This window comes from Alligator mississippiensis, chromosome 1 (genome assembly GCF_030867095.1).
Source record: "Alligator mississippiensis isolate rAllMis1 chromosome 1, rAllMis1, whole genome shotgun sequence".
NCBI classification, from domain to species: Eukaryota; Metazoa; Chordata; order Crocodylia; family Alligatoridae; genus Alligator; species Alligator mississippiensis.
In genome coordinates this window covers 302,171,285-302,191,434 of record NC_081824.1, presented here as the reverse complement: position 1 = coordinate 302,191,434, position 20,150 = coordinate 302,171,285, and the positions used below count along the sequence as shown (strand labels likewise).

The 20,150-nt window shown below is 38.5% G+C and overlaps 1 protein-coding gene across 4 annotated transcripts in view; it reads left to right on the top strand.

Annotated features, from left to right (window-relative positions):
• KDM6A (lysine demethylase 6A) overlaps window positions 1-20,150 on the top strand; it is a 246,088-nt gene that overhangs the window by 202,239 nt on the left and 23,699 nt on the right. For all 4 annotated transcript variants that reach the window (XM_059720780.1, XM_059720783.1, XM_059720781.1 and 1 more), the window contains 5 exons: window positions 11,110-11,239; window positions 12,628-12,733; window positions 14,572-14,777; window positions 16,992-17,056; window positions 17,137-17,211. In XM_059720780.1, coding sequence (XP_059576763.1) covers window positions 11,110-11,239; window positions 12,628-12,733; window positions 14,572-14,777; window positions 16,992-17,056; window positions 17,137-17,211 — 582 coding nt within the window. The remainder of the gene's footprint in view (window positions 1-11,109; window positions 11,240-12,627; window positions 12,734-14,571; window positions 14,778-16,991; window positions 17,057-17,136; window positions 17,212-20,150) is intronic.

Sequence of the window (20,150 nt, the reverse complement as noted above, 5' to 3'; positions counted from 1 at the left end):
CCAACGTTTGCTGTGTGGAATTCAGATGCAGGGAAATTATTTAGCTTTTTTGCAATGGTCTGATGTTTCTTAATTGATCCTTTTAACTCCTTTGTAATACAATAGACATACCAATTTTCTTGCAGAAATTCTTCTATTTCCCGCTTGTTTTATTGTCTCTATCTCTAGGCTCTTTAGATTCCCTTCCTTCATTTACCATCCAAAATTTTACTTCTATTTTGGGTCCTATTTTTGGAGGGCACTCATTCAGCCCAAGTAAAACTTTAAGCTTTTACCATTTAAAACTTTTCCCTTCCTGTTATGCAAACTTTCTGAACCTCTTGAATGTCAATCTAATGTATTGAGTCTGGATTTTAACTTCTCCATCTTTGTTTTTTAAGCCCCCCTTTTTATACAGTGCTGATTTCTTGTATGATGCATCATTTATGATAATGATATGCTTAATTATGTTGGGGTTTATTATTATTTAGTAGGGTAACTATAGTTACCACATGAAGAAAAGCAGATACTTATGTATTTTGGAACTACATAAATAGGGACCTACTGAATTCACAGCGAAAGTAGTGTGCATGGCGATTCCTTTAATCTTGCATGTTCCCCCACGTGCACCTCACCCCTTTTCTGCTCACACACCACCCCCCGTAGCAGAGGACCCTACTGTTCCCTCTTGATCAGCAGGGCAGCTAAAACCAGTTTTAAACCTACCATTTTTGCCTCCCTCCCAGTCAGCAGCAAACAGCAGGACTTTCCAGAGCCCCTCAGCCAGTCAGTGGCGGGAGGCAAAAAATGGCGCCATATTTAAAACCACAGTTTTTGCCTCCCCACTGATCAGGAGTGAGCTGCAAGCAGGACCCCTCCACCAATCAACAGGGGAGGGTGGTGAGGGAACCAGCAAGATTAAAGGAGCCACAGCACAGCCCACTTCTCCCATGAATTTGTTAGGTCCCTATACATAAACCAGAAAGCAGTCCTTTAAAGGTGTATTTGTAATAGAATCCAGAAGAGGGGAGTTAAACTGGGAGTCACATATATAAAAAGGAGAAAGTGTATCTAACTATCTCCTCTCCCTTGAAGAGTCTGTCCCCAGTAAAATTCTATGGTGACAAAAGAAGGCTAACAAGTATCAGATTGTGGCCATGAACAAGTGATCACAAAAAAAGAGTATATACCCGTTTAAGGGATGTCTTGCAAAAGAGAGCTGGCTCTTCCCTCAGAAATTAGATCAGTTTCTTATAAGGACGGTCTTCTTTCTCCCAATCTAACTTGAATGGCTGTGTAGTTCTCTTGGGTCTGGAGGACACCTTGTATCTCACAGTCCTTTGCTGCCCCTCCCTCTATTAAAGGCATCCTGAAAAATCCCCCCTCTTCCCCAGCCCTGCTGGTTAAATTGGTGGGAGGGGGGGGTGACATTTCCTGCTGCAGCAGCCTCTGGGTCAGCCTGGAGGAGTGCCGGGGCAAAGCAGGCTGCTGTGCTGGGTGGCAAGACTCGGGGAGCTTTGCCTGTGCAGCAGAATGCCATCTCCCTTCACCATAGCCTGGAACAGAGCAAGGAGCCAGGGCTGTTCTCCCTGCAGTGGGAACCAGAACAGCTCCCCTCTCCTGCCAGTCCCTGATTGGCGGGATGGGGTCAGAGAGGCATCTTCCCATGCTGGGAACCCTCCCCTAGCTGTGGGAGCTGCCAGATATCACTTGACAGCCTGCCCTCTTTCAAGACAGGGGAGAGGATAGGTTATCAATGAATGAGCTCTCCTAAGAGATAGGGGTGGCCCCTGGTTAGGGAGCTCTCTTGTGTAGCTACTTCAGCCACACGGCTGGAAGGCATGCATGCTTCAACCCTGGGGCTGTTTTTCTACTGGTAACGTTTTCAGAAAAACAGTTACTGGTAGAAATTTAAGAATTAATAATAATGATGGGGAACAAATAACATTTTCTTCTACAAAAATGTGAAATGCCCCATATGTAACAAGGAATGTGCATGGTAAGCATGGCATCTCATGACAAACATGAATTTATAATGCTAATAGTACTGACTGGCTCCAGAACATATTGCTTAAGAATTAAGCAACAATACAGAATGGAGAAAATTTTAACCAGTTTTTTTTCTGTCTGTTTCTTTTACATTTTGTTTGGATAAAGAGAAGTATAAGGGGTACCAGAAGATTGATGTGAGCATTGCTTTGGGTCAAAAGGACTCAGTGCTTGAGAGATTTTATAAATACAGGCAGGCCTTGATTTACGGTGTTTCAACTTAGGTCAGTTCGCACTTGTGGTGCTCCACCATTTGCACCCATGTTATTACTTACAGCGCTGGATCCTCACACTTACAGCACTACATGGAAATTTACAATGAGAAAAAGAGGGCAGCAAAACAAATCTCCCTGGATCAGTTTCTCAAAAAGCCAACAAGTGGCCCCTAAGTCTCCCCAAAATCTCCCCAAAGAAGCCCTTTTGAATTCCATGACCCTGATGAAGGTGTTCCTTCACCTTCTGATTAAATAACATTTTATGTGATTAGTTACTGCATTGCCCTGTTTAATCTATATATACAGTACACTTTAGAAAGCTTTGTACTGTACAGTGTATATCATTTATAGTTGATTAAATAGTTGATTTAAATATGGTATTTATGGTAATTTCTGTAAAAAGTTGGGCATAAGGCCCTTGGTCAGGAATGTTTCCTGCTCTTATAATGTTGTTTCTATGGGAAAATAAGATTTGACTTGTATCGTTTCGACTTACAGTGCCTTTTCCAGGAACGTAACCCGCCGAAAATGCGAGGACTGCCTGTATATTAAAAACATTAAAATTTAACTAATTTGATTTGCATTTTTTCCAACTTTGTTTACTGATGTCTAGATTCTTGCATTTGAAATGTGAGTAAGCCAACCCCATTTTTTAGTGAAAGCCAATGATGCTTTTAGGACATTAATTATTTCTATCACAGCCTGATGTAATTAACTTGAAATATGTGGCTTTACTATGGAACTAATATATAGAGCAAAGAAATGAACAGAAACGGGGAGCACAAGAAATACTGGCCGAAATATCTTTCATAAATATATATTTTATAAATATATAATCCAAGCAGAACTGCCTCCATTTAAAAATTAAGCTCATGCTTTTATTTCAGTTCCTCTTGTGAATGTTTTATATTGTGCTATTTGTACAGCATTGTTTTCCTAATTTCAATAATATATAAAAAACAGCATTTTAAAAAAAGAAATGCCCTTTCTCTTCTCTGCAGAGATGCTATCTAGTTGCAATCCCTGCTGTATGAACCATATGCAGATCTTTTGATTCATTACCACTGCCTTTAAAAATTTTGGTAAAACAAGTATAGTACACTATAATTCACTGTCATGTGTTTGTTAATGGGATCATCCGTGATTATTCACAGACACCTCACTGAGCTCTCATTTTTTCTAACAGGCAGCATCAGGATTTCCCTTCTTTAGCTTTGCCTCAAAATACAAAAATAAGAATTCAGGGTTGGCCAGTAAAATTATTAAAGGCCTAAAAAGTTCTGACAAAAAGACTGAAGATACCTATTATATTTAGATAGGAAAAATTAGGAAAAGATTTGACAGAGGTGTATAGTAGTCATGAAAGTGCTATTTTTTCCTCTTTAATATCAGAACATTTTTTATTTCATTAGTTACAACTATACTTAAAACTAATAAAAGGAAAATGTGCATTTTATACAAAGTATAATTAACCTGTGAAAGTTGCTGTTACTCTATACCAGTGAGGTCACAAGCTAAATAGGATTCAGAAGAGATTAGAAGTATATTTGCATAATGAGAACATCCGCAGACACATGGGAATTTCTGTGCAATTTTCTCTTGGTTTATGCCAGCCACTAACTGAGGGTTTAGACAGAAAATTACCTTTTGAAGCAGGTTGTTGAATAGGTACGTAGCTGCTTGTACTTTTTTCTGAGCCTATGGTACATCACTCTTAAACACAGAACAATTAGATGGGTTGTTTACATTCCCTAACACTCGTGTTCCTGTAGAAATTTCTCATGTTTATTTTCTGCCCAAAGACTCAAGTAAATCTTCTGGTTTTTGAAGTTTGAAGAAAATGTGTTTGTTTATATTTGTGTATCTAATTGTGGAGGAAGAAAGTAGTTTCATAATGAAAGGAAAAAGTCAGATTCTGCAGTGTTCCTATAATTAAAATAGCTATGATTCATAATCCTATTGACTTAATCTGCAGCGAAGACCAAATTCCTTTCACATATTCAAAGAAAGTTGATTAAAAATAATAATGTGTTCCTGTTTTTGTATTACATTTGTAATATTTCATCACTGACAATATAGGATAAAATTGCATGGTGAAATAGCAAGCAAAACAACGGGAGTAGCCACAATTTGGGTTTTGTTAGAGAACACAGTTTTTGTTCTTCAAGACTTATTTTGCTTGCCAAGAAATACTTGTGCTTGACAGCAAGACAGTACCCAGTGTAGAATGTTGTCATCTTTGAAAGGTTCACTGTGTGTACATGGGTTTGCCTTAAGTATGTACATAAATGTAACTAGGTGATCAAAAGATCACAGATTGAAGAGTTGGGGAACTGCATGCACGTTGTATTAGCAGTATCTGACAACATAGAAACCTCCTGGCCTTTCTTGCTTCACTATCACCCTTTGCTCTCAACCTGATTGGGTATGTTTTATTTTACAGTAAGGCACAACTGAGTTTTTGTTTTTGGGTGGGGGTTTTTTTTAAGTTGTCCATACACAGGTACAAACAGGAAATAAACTATGGTTGTCACAGCAAATATATTCAAAGTGAGCATAACACATTAAGATTTTAAACTGCCTACTATATGCAGGTTCCATGGGGCAAAAGTTGCTTTTTTTCTATCTATTTATACAGTGTTTCAGCATTGACTAATCTATAATTAAGGGCTCTAAGTGACATCCTGCAACATAGTTAATAAAAGTAATATACAGTTAGATCAGATGCAGTATTACATGCTGAGGGAAGCAGAATTATAGTACTGGTGGAATAATGATTTTGAGTTCAGGTACTGTGAAATACAAACGTTACAATTTTCACCACTGTGTTTCATCAGCATAGCTTTTGTTTTTGGTTTTGTCATTGCTTTTCTTCACACCGTTCCCTCCCCTTCCCCAACCCCATTCTGGGCAGCTGTGTTCAAGTTAGTTTCTAAATTTACTATATCAGAAACTCAGTTTTATTTTAGCAAGTATATACAGTATATTTATTGGAATTCACTTGTATATAAATCTATATATGTGCAGTCCAATTCCTCAGTGTGACAATACAACATAATGGAATTTGATTGACTTTTTAGGTGGTTTCACTCGGTTCTTTTATGTTCATTGTGTTGATTTAGTGTGACAGAAGGGTAAAAGATTTGTAGATATTTCTTGTTTGAATCATGTCAAGTCAAACAGTCCCTGTGGATATCTCAGTATTTCAAGTATTTCCTCATTGCATCACTCCTTTTAACTTAAATGTTTGTCACTTTCCCTTCCTTGTTAGATAACCATGAAGGATATAAAATAATGTACCACAAACTTAGGGTTTCTTATACTTCTATAAAATTGAATCTTTATTCATGGGAAAGGAAGTGTCTTTTAATACTTCAGAGCAGCCTTGTAGTCCCCCTCAAAAAAAAGGAGAAATCATCTGTATGATGTTTTTAAAAAGTGTTATTATCATTAGGGACTTAATACTTGTTTATGTGCAAGTAATCCTGACATTGTTATTTTTTGCATAAACAGAAATATATGCACTTAGTGATTTAAGAGCCAGTTTCACAAAGTTGAAACAGTTAAAACCAAATTATCTGGGAGAGAATTTTAACAGAGAATTGTAAATTAATGATTGGGGATTCTTTAGGAGCATTTCATTAGTTCCTTTCCAGCCCCTCAAAAAAGGTCAAAAACCCACAGTCAAGAAAAAAGATGTTGACAGTTAATAAAGTAGCCTGGATTAGACAGTAAGTAAAAGCAACTATTAAAAATGTAACAAATAGAATAAAGGACAAATTAATAGCAATGAATATAAATCAGAACCAGGAATTATAGAGAATTCCTCTAGAAAGCAAAAGGATACAATGTGAGATTTGTGTTTAACAGAATTAAAGACAAAAATGCCCTCTCCTTTTTACTTAAGTATGTTAGGAGCAAAATGAATGTGAACAGTGGTATTGATCTGTTACTAACCCTATCAAGATTACATAGAACTAGGCAGAATATTAAACAGCAGCTGCTTAACTTAGTTATCTTTTAAATCAGTAGGCTGGGGTAACTTGTATCTTTGAGGTTTTAAAAGACCAGGCTTAATAGCTCTGTGGATCATGTAATATTGATTTCCAGTAAGTCTTGGGACACTGGGAAAATTACAGAGGACTGGATGTAAAAATATTGTATAAATATTTACAAGTAGAGTGAGCCTGGCAAATATAGTCATGTCAGCCTGACATCACTTATGAACTCATGGAACTTAATAAAGAATTAAAGAAAGTAAGATAAATGACAGCCAGGGTAGGTTTTTAGTTAACAGGTGTTGTCAAATTAACTTGGTATTTTTAATATAATTGCAAGTTTGGTTGATATGGGCCATAGCATTGGTTCAAGATAATTAAGCTTAGGTAAGGCATTGGACTTGGGGCTGTGTAACATCTTGAAAATGAACTAGAGGATGTCCAGTGCTTCCTTTTGATTCTGATGGAAAGAAGCTACTTGCTGTTCATTTCTCAGATTTCTTAATTGGTGATAGTCTTTCTATTAAATCTCAGAATCTTTCCTGGCTTTAGAAAGGAATTGAATAGCTCTCCAGTACTCACAACTATGTTAGCTTCAAGTTTGTTTGTTGAAAATAGTTTTATTTTGGTGCTCCTTCACCTCTTACTTCCATAAATTGTCGGTTTTTAGTCGATCTTAATGGGTTCTTTTCCTACCCTTGATGGCACTTCCTTCTTTAGATCTCCTGGCTAATTTGTTACCACTCCAGTCCTACCTGTTCTACACCCCTTCCACTTCCCCTTGTGTGGTGTTGCTCTTTGACAACAGGGATTTTTAGAGGTTTGTTTAAACATCTGGTTTTGAACTTTGATTGGCATGCTATATTTGTCAGGTTATCTGTCATCATTTGTAATTTTGTAGGGGTGCCATTCAGTAGCACAGTGTCATCAGCATAGTCTAGGCATTTGCCATCTTCCCATGCTGTACTACTTCTATGGCAATGCCAGGCAGTAACAAAGAGAAAAGGCAGCCCTGTTCGTTCTGTAGTGTGTACGTCAAATCGTCTTACCTGGCAGTTTATTCTTTCAGAGTATCTTACATCTCTGTACATAGCCTTCAGGAGATTGTTGACTTGAGCTAATTCAACTGAACTGAAGAATATTCTACAGTGGGTCCATGTACTCTGTTGAATGCTTTTTGAAAGTCAGTTAAGTTGGCGATGAAGGAAACCTGCCTTTTTCTGCATTCTTATATGGCAGTCTTTAATGTGAATATATGGTCCACACAGGTAGTCTTGGCTCAAAGTCTAAGCTATTTTTAAGCTTTACATTCACTCTATACAGTGTCTTAGTGAAGATAGCTTTCCCTACAGTAGTGAGTAGTGTGATTCCTCTAACATGTTGTAGTCTCAAAAAGATTTTTATTTTGGGTATACTGGCAATAATTCTTTGTTTCAGCTGATCAAATGAGGTCTCTCCCATACTTGCTTACTGAACAGCTCTGTCTGTTTTGTTAGGATGGTGGTATCAAGTGTCTTGACAATGTTTCTGTTTTGATTTGATCATCTTCCACCACTTTATTTTATACCTTCCTAATTATGGCCTGTACTTCTGTTATTCTTTGGGCTAGAGTTAATATCAAGTTGTGGTTAATATGTTTCATTGAAATATAGCATTGAGGACTACTTTGACATTCTCTTTCTGTCTTTTCTTCTTGTTGCTTGTAAGTATTTTCATCTTTGTTTTTACTTGGCTTATTTGCTTTTTTCAAATTTCCACACAGGATTTTACTCACTTGGTTAATTGTTCCGTAGTTTCTTATCATAGCAGCAGCCAGTGGCATAACAAGCAGAGTTGGCACCCAGAGCAAACGCTGTGGGAGGGGCATGTGGCTCCAAGAACAGGGCAGGGGGCACATGGCACTGCGATTGGAAGGGTTGGGGGCACACAAGTTCTGGGAGCAGGGCCCACACGGATTCTGAAAATTGGGGTGGTGGGGTGGGAGGCAGGGTCCTCAATGGAAGTAGTCCCAGTGGAGCTGGTGCCACTGCACATGCTCTGCCTGTCCTAGTTCTGCTGCTTTTAAAGCAACCGCAGTTGGGAACTGTTTTGGAGCTCCTGTCATGGGAGCGCTGCCTGACTGCAGACTCAGCAGTGATGGGGTCGCAATTCTGGCACCTCTCTTAACTTGGTGCTTGAGATGGGTGCCCCCTTGCCGACCCCTAGTTATGCTACTGGTAGCAGCTTCAGGTGCTAGATCTATACCATGTCTCTCTAGTTAGCTTTATTTATGTGGCTTTTCACTTTGTTTGTAGCTTTCTTATGCTTTTCCTTTGCTTTCTCCAATACTTTATTGGTCTTCAGCCTTTGGGAGTTTCTTTCAGTGCTTTTTCTGTCTGTGGTCTGGCTCCATATCTTTTGGGTTATTCCAGTCCTGCTTTGTTTATGGAGATAACCAGATGTCACCACTGTAGCTCAAATCACTTGAGCTTTACCCAGGTTTCCTCATGTGCAGTTTCTCTCTTATCTTTGGCCCCTGACAATACCCAAATTCAAGTTGGAATTTTTCTGTTGTTTTCAATTTTGTGCTGTTGTTTTTGGATCAGCTTTTTAAGCAGAAAATGATCGTTCTCAGTTTTATGAGCAGTTGGTTAATGCAAAGATTGCAGTCATTGCTGCCACCTTAGATTATTTGATTCTTCAGATGATGCAAGTCAGGTTAATATTTTTTGTTTGTTTGTTTTGCCATCTGGAAAAATTCTTTGTCCTTTGTGTGTATCATTGTCGGGGCACTTGAAAGTAAGTGGTTGAGTTGCCTAGTAGAGTTTCATGCATTTCTTTCCATTTTGATTGATTCACAGCTCTAATTTCTCCACTGCTCTTTTTATTTCCTTGATTGTTGTATTTACTTAGGCATTAACTTGCTCCTTGTGATGGGCAGTTTTATGTTTTGATACGTTGTCATTCTTTTGGAAGCAATTGTAGAACTCATCTTCGCCCTTATTGTTTTGTTCCTCTATCAGAGCATGACATATTTAGAAATCTGTTGTTTCTGGTATATTGATTGATAGGTTTCTGGGTTGCCAGGTGACTTTTTTTTCTCTACCCTGTCTTTTGTGATGAGTGCTCATCACTGTGGAATAAGTTGATGAGATGATTTCTTTTCTTGCTTAAAGCACTTTTTCCACTTCTTATCAGTGTGTTCTTATGCCCAGGATTTCAGAACCACAGTTATCCATCTCCATTATGATCTGTGAGGTCTTTGATGTTTGAAGTATTGATCTTGTATTCTAATAATCAGCTTTAAGGTGTTTTGCCTATTACCAGCATCCATTTTTTCAAAGCATTGGCTTCTAGAGATTGGCTTTCTTAACAACAGAGAATATCAGCAATCTCGTTTTGCACAGCCGTTTGGTAGTTTGAATAGTAAACCTGTTCTGTTTCTGAAACCATTGGGCTTTCTGAGGCTGGATATTTCAATTTCCATTTAATCTTTGCCACTTTATGTGGGCTTGGAATGATCAGTTGGTGTTCAAGAGGTGGGGTTTATAAAATAATTTATATATTGGAAAACATGCCTCATTCCAGTGGGGGTCAACCTTTTTGGCATACCACAAGGTAAGCTCCACCCCCTCCCTGACCGCCACTCTGATCCCATTTTGCTGCCTTATCCGTTGCTCTGTTCTCTGCTCCCTGCCCTGTGTGCAGCTATTTTCTCTGCTTCCTGATGGATCTACCTTGTGCCAAACAAAGCAGATGTATTTGCCACTTATGGCATGGTGGCCAACTTTTGCAAATTGGCCACACCCAACGTTATTCAAAGGGACATGGAGAAGAACTTGTTCTGTTTAACTTGAATAAGAAAGTTAGGGGGTAGTTTGATCATAGTTCATAAATACCTGTGTGGCAGACAGGAATTGATTATCAATTTAGGTCTAGCAAATAAAGGTATAGTGAATCCATTTGCTGAAAATTGAACCTAGAGAAATCCAGATTAACAATTGGGGTCAACTCCTGGAACAGTTTTGCCTGCACTTTAGTGCAGTCTCCATCTCGAAGATTTTAAAATCAAGACTGCATCTTTTTCTTTAAAAAAAAAAAAAAAAAAAAAATGTCCAGACCAAGTACAGTTATTAGTCTGGAAGTAAGTATTAACATAGGGAAATTGTATGGCTTATGTAATGCAGGATGGCAGACTAAGTGATCACAGTGACTTGTGTGTATACAGATTGCAAACTATGAACCAGCAATTTGCAAGTTCTGTAGTTGGTGACTTTTAAAGTCTTTGGTTAAAATTCTCCTATAAACTCTGTTGTCTGTGATCATATTTGTAAAACATTTTCTTAATAAAAGTTTTTAAGCTTAATCAGTTTAATAAACACTATGCATTCTCTTAAGATACTGTACAGTATATTACCAGAATGACTGGATGATCTCGTAGCTTTATTTATATTACCCAGTAGTCAAAGCCAGTTGAGTAAGGTTCCTACTGTGTTTATATTTTTATATTAATGTGACAAGTAATGCATACTATTCTTATTTAGATTAGTTATATTTTTAACTAATATTGGTAGTAATACAAGTTCGAAGGGGATCTGCAGGTGGGAGTGATTTAAAATAGCATCATCTAACTAATGAGAATTCTTGATTAAATTGTATATTGGAGTTTTAACATCATTTGCTCTGTACAACTGTGCAGAAGAAAAAATACTAATATGTAACTCAAATATATCTAGTAAATATACCTGTATTTTTTTTAACAAGTGTTAACAATTTACCCTTGTACATCACTACTGGGCAGAAAAAATGTTAATGTGTGGAGAGCATATATTCGGCAAATTGTTACATTTCTTTTAAATGCTCACACAGACAGCTCTTTTTCCTTTTAGGAATCTGGGTAAAAATGGCTTATCTAACAGTAGTATTTTATTGGATAAATGTCCACCACCACGACCACCACCTCCACCATACCCCCCCTTGCCAAAGGACAAATTGAATCCACCTACACCTAGTATTTATGTAAGTATATACCAACTGGTAGGAAAAAATTGTTAGTGCTTTTTGTAACTATTCAACTAGTTTTTTAATTTAGATAAGTATTTTTAAAAGATGTCTTATTCAGAAGTGAATTTTGCAGGGGTCTCCCAACATGTAAAAATACAAAATTTTGTCCCTAAAAGAAATATTGGGACCTAGCTAAACAATGGAGGAAATGAATCAAACTTAGAATTTCAGTATGATTGCTAAATTAAATAGAAAACAGTAGTTCTTAATTCTTTAAGCATGTTTAGCAGAGAGGCAGTTCATGAGACCCAATTCACTAATAGGTCAAATATAAAATACTTAATATTTCTTACATTTGCAAACTGTTAGTTAAAATGATACATTAGTAAATAACTACATTAAAATAATCTACCAGTCTACTTCAAAATGCAACAAAAACCTGCAAAAATTCTAATAAATATTAGCAAAATGTAAATACTAGAAAACGGTTGAGATGTGAAATATTTTAATTCATCTTTCTTTATGTACCATTATTTCAAAAGCACAATCTGGCAGTATCCCAGAATCTTTGTAATCTGTCTTCCTTGGTGATAGAGAAGTAACAAACCATTCTAGAATCTTCAAAGCCTCTACCCAGAGAGTAGATGGCCCTTTTTTTCTCTGGAGCCCTGACCCATTCTGCCCCCTAGAGGAAAGATGTTAAAAGATTGGCAACAGTACCAAACTGAGGAAAACCTAGCTTTAAAAAGTCATTAGACATAAAGGTGCCACACAGCCATGTGAGAGCAAAATCAGCTATTCTAGTTAACACTAGACACAGTGTAGACAATATTTCTATTTCAGTTATCCCTTGAACATTCTGTAAAGTATTATCTTTTCGTAACTCTTGGAGGTTAACATAAAACCATAATGCCTGGCTCTAAAAAGAATTTGATGGATTTGGAGAATGTGCAATGAGGAGCAGAAAAATGATTCATTCTATATCCTGGTTATGAAAGCATGCAGTAAAAAAATTAGATTTGTTCTTTAGGGAGGGACAACACATAAAGAGGATCCTTTGAGCTAACAATCCAAACAGGAAATTTATAAACAATGAATATTTCTAGATTTCTGGAGTTTATGTCAAATAAATTTCTGTAAAACTAAGCCTAGACACACACTTCAGGCACAAAGTGACCTAGGTAGAATTTTTGTCAAGAAATTTTATTGCAGTGACCAAATTAATTTTAAAAGGAGTGAAAGCAGTATTTAAGAGGAATATGTTGTATGATATAACTCCTAATTCACAGGAGAGTATGGAAATGGATAGGATTCCTGACCGCCACTTGGTCTATTATTTTTAACTTTTACTTATGAAAATCCTATGTTCCCCGGAGATTTAATACTGCTTTGTAATTTTGCAGTTGGAAAATAAACGTGATGCTTTCTTTCCACCTTTACATCAATTTTGTACAAATCCAAACAACCCTGTTACTGTAATACGTGGCCTTGCTGGAGCGCTTAAATTAGGTAAGTTTTTTTCTTCTTGATGAAAAAAGTGAAGCATAACAGATTTTTCCTTCTAAAACAATGTGGGTATTTTAGAAAGACTCAGGAAATCTTTAATATTAAGTCAGTTTTATTTCTTTAATACTGCATTTATGTTTACGTGGCAAAGAATTAAGGAAAATGTAGTCTGTAAATTAACTGTTTTAAGCAACTTGGTTTGTGACAGATACAAAGAAGAAAAAAAATTGCTTTACTGGAAGAGGCAACTCATTAGTTCAATCCAGCTCCTCAGCATGTGTATAAATTGCGTGCTTCAGCAGGGCTTTTTGGCACTTTTTATCTGAAGCTAATTCAATTAGCTGTTAGATAAAAGTGTCAAAAAGTAGGCCTGCACGAAGCAGCTAGTATTTGCTTTGGATTAGGCCGATTCAGTGGACAGTGATTCAATTCGGTGATTTGAATCACTGTCCCGAATCAATTAGGCCCAGGCCCTGCCCACCCACCTGCCCCCTTTCCCAGCCCTGGCAATGGTTGCCCTGCCTGCTCCAGCTCCTAGCACTTGGAAAAAACAAAAGCCCTGACTCAGTGGGTGCTGCCAGGTGGAGGGGAGGGGGGAGTGATCCCCGCTCCCCATGCTGCGTGGGGGGCTCTGCACGAGCCCCCCAAGAACCCCCCCCCACTGTCCCAACCCCCACCCTATGGCTGCCCCACCCACCACGTCTCTGGCCCTTTTAGGAAAAAAAACAAATGAGAAAAACCCAGCACTCACTGTTCTTGCCCACGGGGGATGATCCCCACTGCCCCATGCCATGTGTGGGGCTCTGCACAAGCCCCCCAAAGCTCTGAGACCACTGCAGGAGTGGAGAGTTCTGGGGTTTTTCTCATTTTTTTTATTTATTTTTTTTTAAAGGGCTGGAGCTGGGGAGGGCGGGGCAGCCATGGGTGGGGCTGAGGGAACAGGAGGGTCGGGGGTTCCCCCATGTAGCGCGGGGCAGTGGAAAGCAGTGGGGACTGCTGCTGTCCCCCCCTCCCCCCCACTGGGCAGCACCAGGTGAGTAGGGCTTTTCTTTAAAGCACCGTGAGCTGGGGCAGCCAGGTCAGCCATGAGGTGGGGAGGGGTTGGTGGAGTGAGGGGAGGTGGCGGGGCTGGGGCCTGGCAGGGGTCCCCCCATGGTCCCCTCCCATGGCCCTACTTACCAGCTCCACGTCTGGCTACAGCTCCCTGCTGCAGCCACTGGGGACTGTCCAATTCATCAAAGCTCTCCAGATCTTTTCTAAAGATTCAGAGCGCTTCGAATCTATTTAGACCTTTTAATTGGTCCCCTGATTCAATTTGGTTTGGGAGATTCGGCCACCAAATCTAGCCAAATCTTCTCTGAATTGAATCGCCACCTGAAGCTTCGCACAGTCCTACTAAAAAGCCCAGCTGAAGCACCCAATCTATACAGACATTGGTTGAGCTGGGTAAAGCTACCTCAATGCCTCTTCTGAGCATGTACTGGGCTTGGCACAGGAGCATGCTGAATTTAAAGTACCATTTTGGGGTGGGGAAGGGGGTTGGGGACTTTTTTGTCTGTAAGCAGCCCTTGAGATCTATGGATCAGAACGTTCTATACATGCTAGGTCCACGTATTATTTCCTTGAAATATGTTGGTAGAGGTTTGGGTTTACCTTAAAAAGCTTTCTTAGCAATAGTAGATGAAATATATTTTCATTACTGTTTTGAATAGTATACATCTTAGTACTCTGTGTCTTAACTGCAGAGTCTCTTTGAAGTTTCTCCAGTCATGCAGGAATTTAACTCAATTTTACTTTATTATGCTGAACTGTCATTTATGAACTGTGTTCATAATCTTTAGACCTAGGACTCTTTTCTACCAAAACATTGGTAGAAGCAAATACTGAACACATAGTAGAGGTGAGGACACAATTATTACAACCAGCAGATGAAAACTGGGACCCCACTGGAACAAAGAAAATCTGGCGTTGTGAAAGCAGTAGATCTCATACTACAATTGCTAAATATGCACAGTACCAGGCCTCCTCATTCCAGGAGTCATTGCGGGTAAGTAGATGGTTTGTATATATCTTGCAGTTTATAAGTACATTAATACTGCAGCCAGCTTTTTCATATTAATTGCTTCTGAAAAAATCATGTTCATGTCATTTTAGGGAAAGAAAATTCCCATTAACATTGAAAAGTACAATTAAGCACACCTATCCTCTGTACATGGGTGGGCAAATGAAATACAAGATGTTCCTCAAAAACACCTTTAGCTTTCTAATTTTTTTTTTATTACTTTAATGTAAAGGTACTGCTTTACCCAACTACCACTACTCCTCTTTGAAGGTCACTTGGTTAGGCTTTTTTTAATCCTGTTTTTCCCTAGCAAACAGGATGAGGTATGGCTCCTTGGATCACTTGTCTCTGAACTGACTCACAACTTTTGTTCCAATGACTTTAGATTTCATCTGGACAATTTATTTCTGCTGTCTGTTATTTTGAATAACCTATTCCTCTGATCTGTTCTTGGCTTTCTTCCACTAATATCACATGCTTTTAAACATGTAATTTAAACTGATATATAATGGTATCTAAATTAAAATTAAAACTTTGTTCAGAACTTTAATTCTTTATCATATCTTAACTTAAAATTAGGTGCATTTCAAAATCAGATCTCTGTAGGGTGGTGAGATGTTGTTTATGTGCTGTTTTTTAGAAGCCCACATGCACTGCACTGTTTTCCTTCAACTCAGGTATTTGATGCAAGGGAGAAATATGTATTTTTGGAAACATGGTTGTTAATGCTTTCCATATTTGCTGTTATATAATTACTGTGTCAGGTTCCAAACACCATTTTTTTTTCATTACAGAGTTGTTTCACATACCTGAGAGAGAAATATTCCATGAGTCTTTTAAACATGTGTCAATCATAAGTTTTAATGAAAAAACATTAGATTTTGTGTCATTCTATGTTAGGTGTGAGCATATCTTTGGAATGATCTTGGGAACGCTTCAGGATCCTCTCAGGTGTAATCCTAATTGAATGAAAAATCAACGCTAAGTAGAGCAAAGGATTAAAATTATCACAGGCCACCTCTCTTTAAAGATAGTAAGAATTAGCAGTTCTAGAAGCTGTGGACTGGCATTTTCAGTGGAAACTGGAAAAAAGAGGTTGTGGCTTGAATTGGGTGAAGAGGAAAAGAGAAAACCTAGGTTAAAATTTATCCTCAACATTTCTCATACAAGGAGGAATAAGCTTTGGGAGCAAGTTAAGCCTTGGTAGATATTATGTTTATGGCACCAGTAATATGGTAGTAGTGTCATAAATTGCAACATGCCACATGTTCAGCTAATTTATGGCATGGTAATATAAGGTAGAACCATCTTCATGACTGATTTGTATTGCATGTTAAATTTGAACATGTGGCATGTATTAAAAACCTGGAGCTGCCCTATGCCTCATTACAACACTCAAATGAGCATCAGAATGGGATACAGGGCAGCCCAGGGCTCCATACATGGAACATCCCTAGCAATCCCATGCTTGGAATCTGAGGAATTTTATACCCTGTCTCAAGCGTTGTATGTCCTGCCATGCATGTGTGGCACGGCAGGGCACACAGTGTTTGAGATGGAGCAGATCCAGATTGTATCATTATTTTGAAGTCTGCCAGCTGTTCCAGGAATATATATGGATGTCTGTAATAGGAGAGAAAGCTTAGGTCTGTAACTGCAGAAAACATGAAAGGGATTTTTCCAGTAGTAGTGATCTTTACAATGGTAATGCTATTCAGCTATTTCAGCTATTATAGTGCTGAAATGTTATTTCATTTTGAAAAATGCAAGAGCTCTTATATAATAGATTTTATAAATATTAGTCATCTTGAGATTCATTTGAGAAGATTTCAGCTGCCTTTTAAGGGAGATAAATTTTCAGGCATAATGAAATTGACAGCATTCCTTTTAGGATGGATCCATGTTTTGCCTTCATCTGTACAGTAAAGCTGATCAACCATTTTGTGCATATGAACATTATGAATATTTCCCTATAGACATGGTCTATTGTTCAGAGATAGACTTTGATATAATTGTGGCCATGAGAAGCTTTCGCAGTTTTTGGCCATCAAAAATGTAAGGAAGTGTATAGGTTTTACCTTGTCAGTCCATATAAAAACAACAGATGCAAAGACTTATCTTATTTAATTTGCCCTGTAGAATGTAAGCCTGGTATTGCTATATGAAAGTGATGAGAAATCTAATGTTTGGGCTTTCCAGGAGGAAAACGAGAAAAAGAGTCACCACAAGGACCATTCAGATAATGAATCCACATCTTCAGATAAGTGAGTCTGGTATTAGAAGTATACTTCTATAGTGTCTGTTCCAAAGGGTGTACTTCATACATTTTCATAATTATTTACAGCTCTGGGAGGAGAAGAAGAGGACCTTTTAAAACAATCAAATTTGGGACCAACATAGACCTGTCAGATGACAAAAAGTAAGTCTAGCAACAATTGTTTATTGTATTTATAAACAATTCAGTCAGCATGCCTGCGCATGATTTACCTAGATGGTTTCTTATTGAATTTTCTTTCTTATAAATAAAAATATACATAGTACACCCCTTTTATTTTCTGATGTCTGATATTTTTTTTTGCTCTCTGATTATATTCAGAATCATAGAGAAGTGTAGGGCTGGAAGGGACCTCAAGTGGTCATCTAAACCAACCCCCTTCCTAAGGCAGGCTCTTCCCCATCCAAACCATCCTATACAAATCCATTATCTTACCTCTAAGCAAATCCACACAGGCAATCCTGACACAACACAAGACTATAACACCCTAACCTGCCACAGGAGGACCATGGAGGCCAATGTCCTGCTGCAGTAGAGGTTGTTAATAAGCACTCAAGACATTCTAGGTAGAGGACCCCCCCCTACTCCTTCGCATCCCCCCCAAGACTCCCTTAATCCATACCAGTATGACTGTGGGGTAAAATTCCTTCCTGCCTCCAAGTATGTCAATAAGTCTGACCCTAAGCAGAAAGGTAAGACCATCTAGCCAGCAACTTCTGGGTTTTAATCCCAGCCGAAGCATTGGCGCACCCAAGTCTGAATTCCCAACCTTGGCCGAAGCCAACACCCAGTGCCTCTGAGGAAGGCATAAAAAACCCTTACACGTGTAGCAGCAGGAAGGGGATTCCCTCCCAGCTCTGTGCAGCAACCAGCAAAGCCCAGAAGCATGGGAAGTACCCATAGATTTTTATTTCTCTCTGATATATTCAGAGTACCTTGTCACTAACTCCATAATATGTTTCTGCAGTTTAAGAGAAATGTATACATTTTTCAAGTAATACCAGCAGTGCTTTATTGACATGCAAGAAACTCGTATATCTGCAAGGTTTCAGAAATCCTACCTTCCTGACCTATTTAAGGCTAACGGTTTGTACAAGTAAAATCTTGGTGTTTTGAGATGGATATATACTAAATTATCAAAAGCAAGACATTCACGGCATGATGGAGAAATTACTTTAAAAGGCGATTCTTTGTATTTATCCTAGAAGACAACACAAACAGAAGGATTTTACCACAAGGCCCGGAAACTGCTTTAAATGGGTGTTTCCCAATTACAACTCCCAATCACATTAGCAGAATGGAAGGAAAACAAACTTCAGAAGAAAAACAATTCTTGTAATACCAGCACACGCTTCTTCTATACAAAATATACCTTTACTTATTCCTTAATTCAGGGGTGTCATACTTTCCTTGTGCCCCAGGCTGGATCCAAACTGTGAGGGTCCTTGCAGGCCAGGTCCAGCCTAGGGCACAGATGGTACCAGCAGTGGCATTTCTGGCTCTGGAATGGGACATGCAGCATCTCCAGCTCCCAGTGTGTCCCCCATGCTCAAACCACACGAGCTCTAACTCTGGCACAGGGCATGTGAGTGTTTCAGCATATACATATAAGGCCCTGTTTTCAGTTGTTTAAAACTTTGAGAAGCTTCTACCATTTAGCTAAAGTTTGTCCTGCTTTCAGTCAAATTTCTGTTTAACTGAAAATTACAAGTCAGACATTTTTGAGTGAAGTCCTTGTGTATGTGTGTTCAGGTGTACATTATATTTGCTTTTCCAGACCATCTCATTTTTGTTTGTCTTAACATTCAGTTTTTAATCTGCCATCCTGCCTTCTTATTCTGATCTTTATACTTCATCTTTTGTCTCTTCTCATCTTGCCCCTTTTTCACTTTGATCTGTGGTTTGTTTTTTTTTATCCCACTGTCTCCACCTTTTTTGCATTCACTTTTTGCTGTCAAAGCTGGCTTTTTCTATCACTGCTCTCTCTTTCAACAGCCCCTTATTAGATCTTTCATCCTTGACTTTTAGAACATAGCAGGAACAGTGGGTTTTCCCCTTACTGCTTTACCCAACTACCACTACTCCTCTTTGAAGGTCACTTGGTTAGGCTTTTTTTAATCCTGTTTTTCCCTAGCAAACAGGATGAGGTATGGCTCCTTGGATCACTTGTCTCTGAACTGACTCACAACTTTTGTTCCAATGACTTTAGATTTCATCTGGACAATTTATTTCTGCTGTCTGTTATTTTGAATAACCTATTCCTCTGATCTGTTCTTGGCTTTCTTCCACTAATATTTTGTTCCTTTCACTTGTGTTTTACCAAACACCACCACTGTTGATGTTTCTGCTCAAATTCCCTCTGATGAACTTCAGTGTTATGAACATTTCCATTTTCTCCTTTCTGGTCTCCTCTTCCTTGATTTTTCTCTTCAGCAACGTTTGATTAATGTAAAGCTTGTCTCCAAGCCATAAACAAATCAGTCCAGGTTAGGATTTACTTCCTGTTAGATTTGAGCTTAGCCCAGAATCTGAGCAGAAACTCTAGAACTATAAAATTAGGTGTGTTCAGCTATTATCTGAACAATGTATACCAAATTAATTCTTTTTATGGAGTTTAAACTTAAAATAACTTTATATTCCTTTCTACCTTCCCTCTGTTCAGCTCTGATACCTTGCTGGCTCTTCCCCAAATAAATTGGGATCCCCTGCAGCTTGGACCCCAGGCTCACACACTTAGATGTTGCTGAGTTCTTGACCATCTTCTTTTCAGATATGAGAGGGTGAACACCAAAATGTTGAGGGATGGCAAAAAGAAGGGCTGCCTGAACTCCCACACTTTTCTTTTGGATCAGCTCCATTCTGTAGTGTATCAGCTGTTCTTTCAACTGCATCTTTGTGTTTAGGGTTTTAAGCAATGGGTTTCTTCTCATGTACATTACATTACCTAAGATCACTGGAATCAAACGTACCGCTTCCCAGTAGTATCACTTCATTGTTAGTAAAAAGCACTTCTTTAATAACTGGGGAAAAGATTTTTGTAATTTATGCTAGTCACATCAGAGCCTCAGATGCTGAAATTGAGG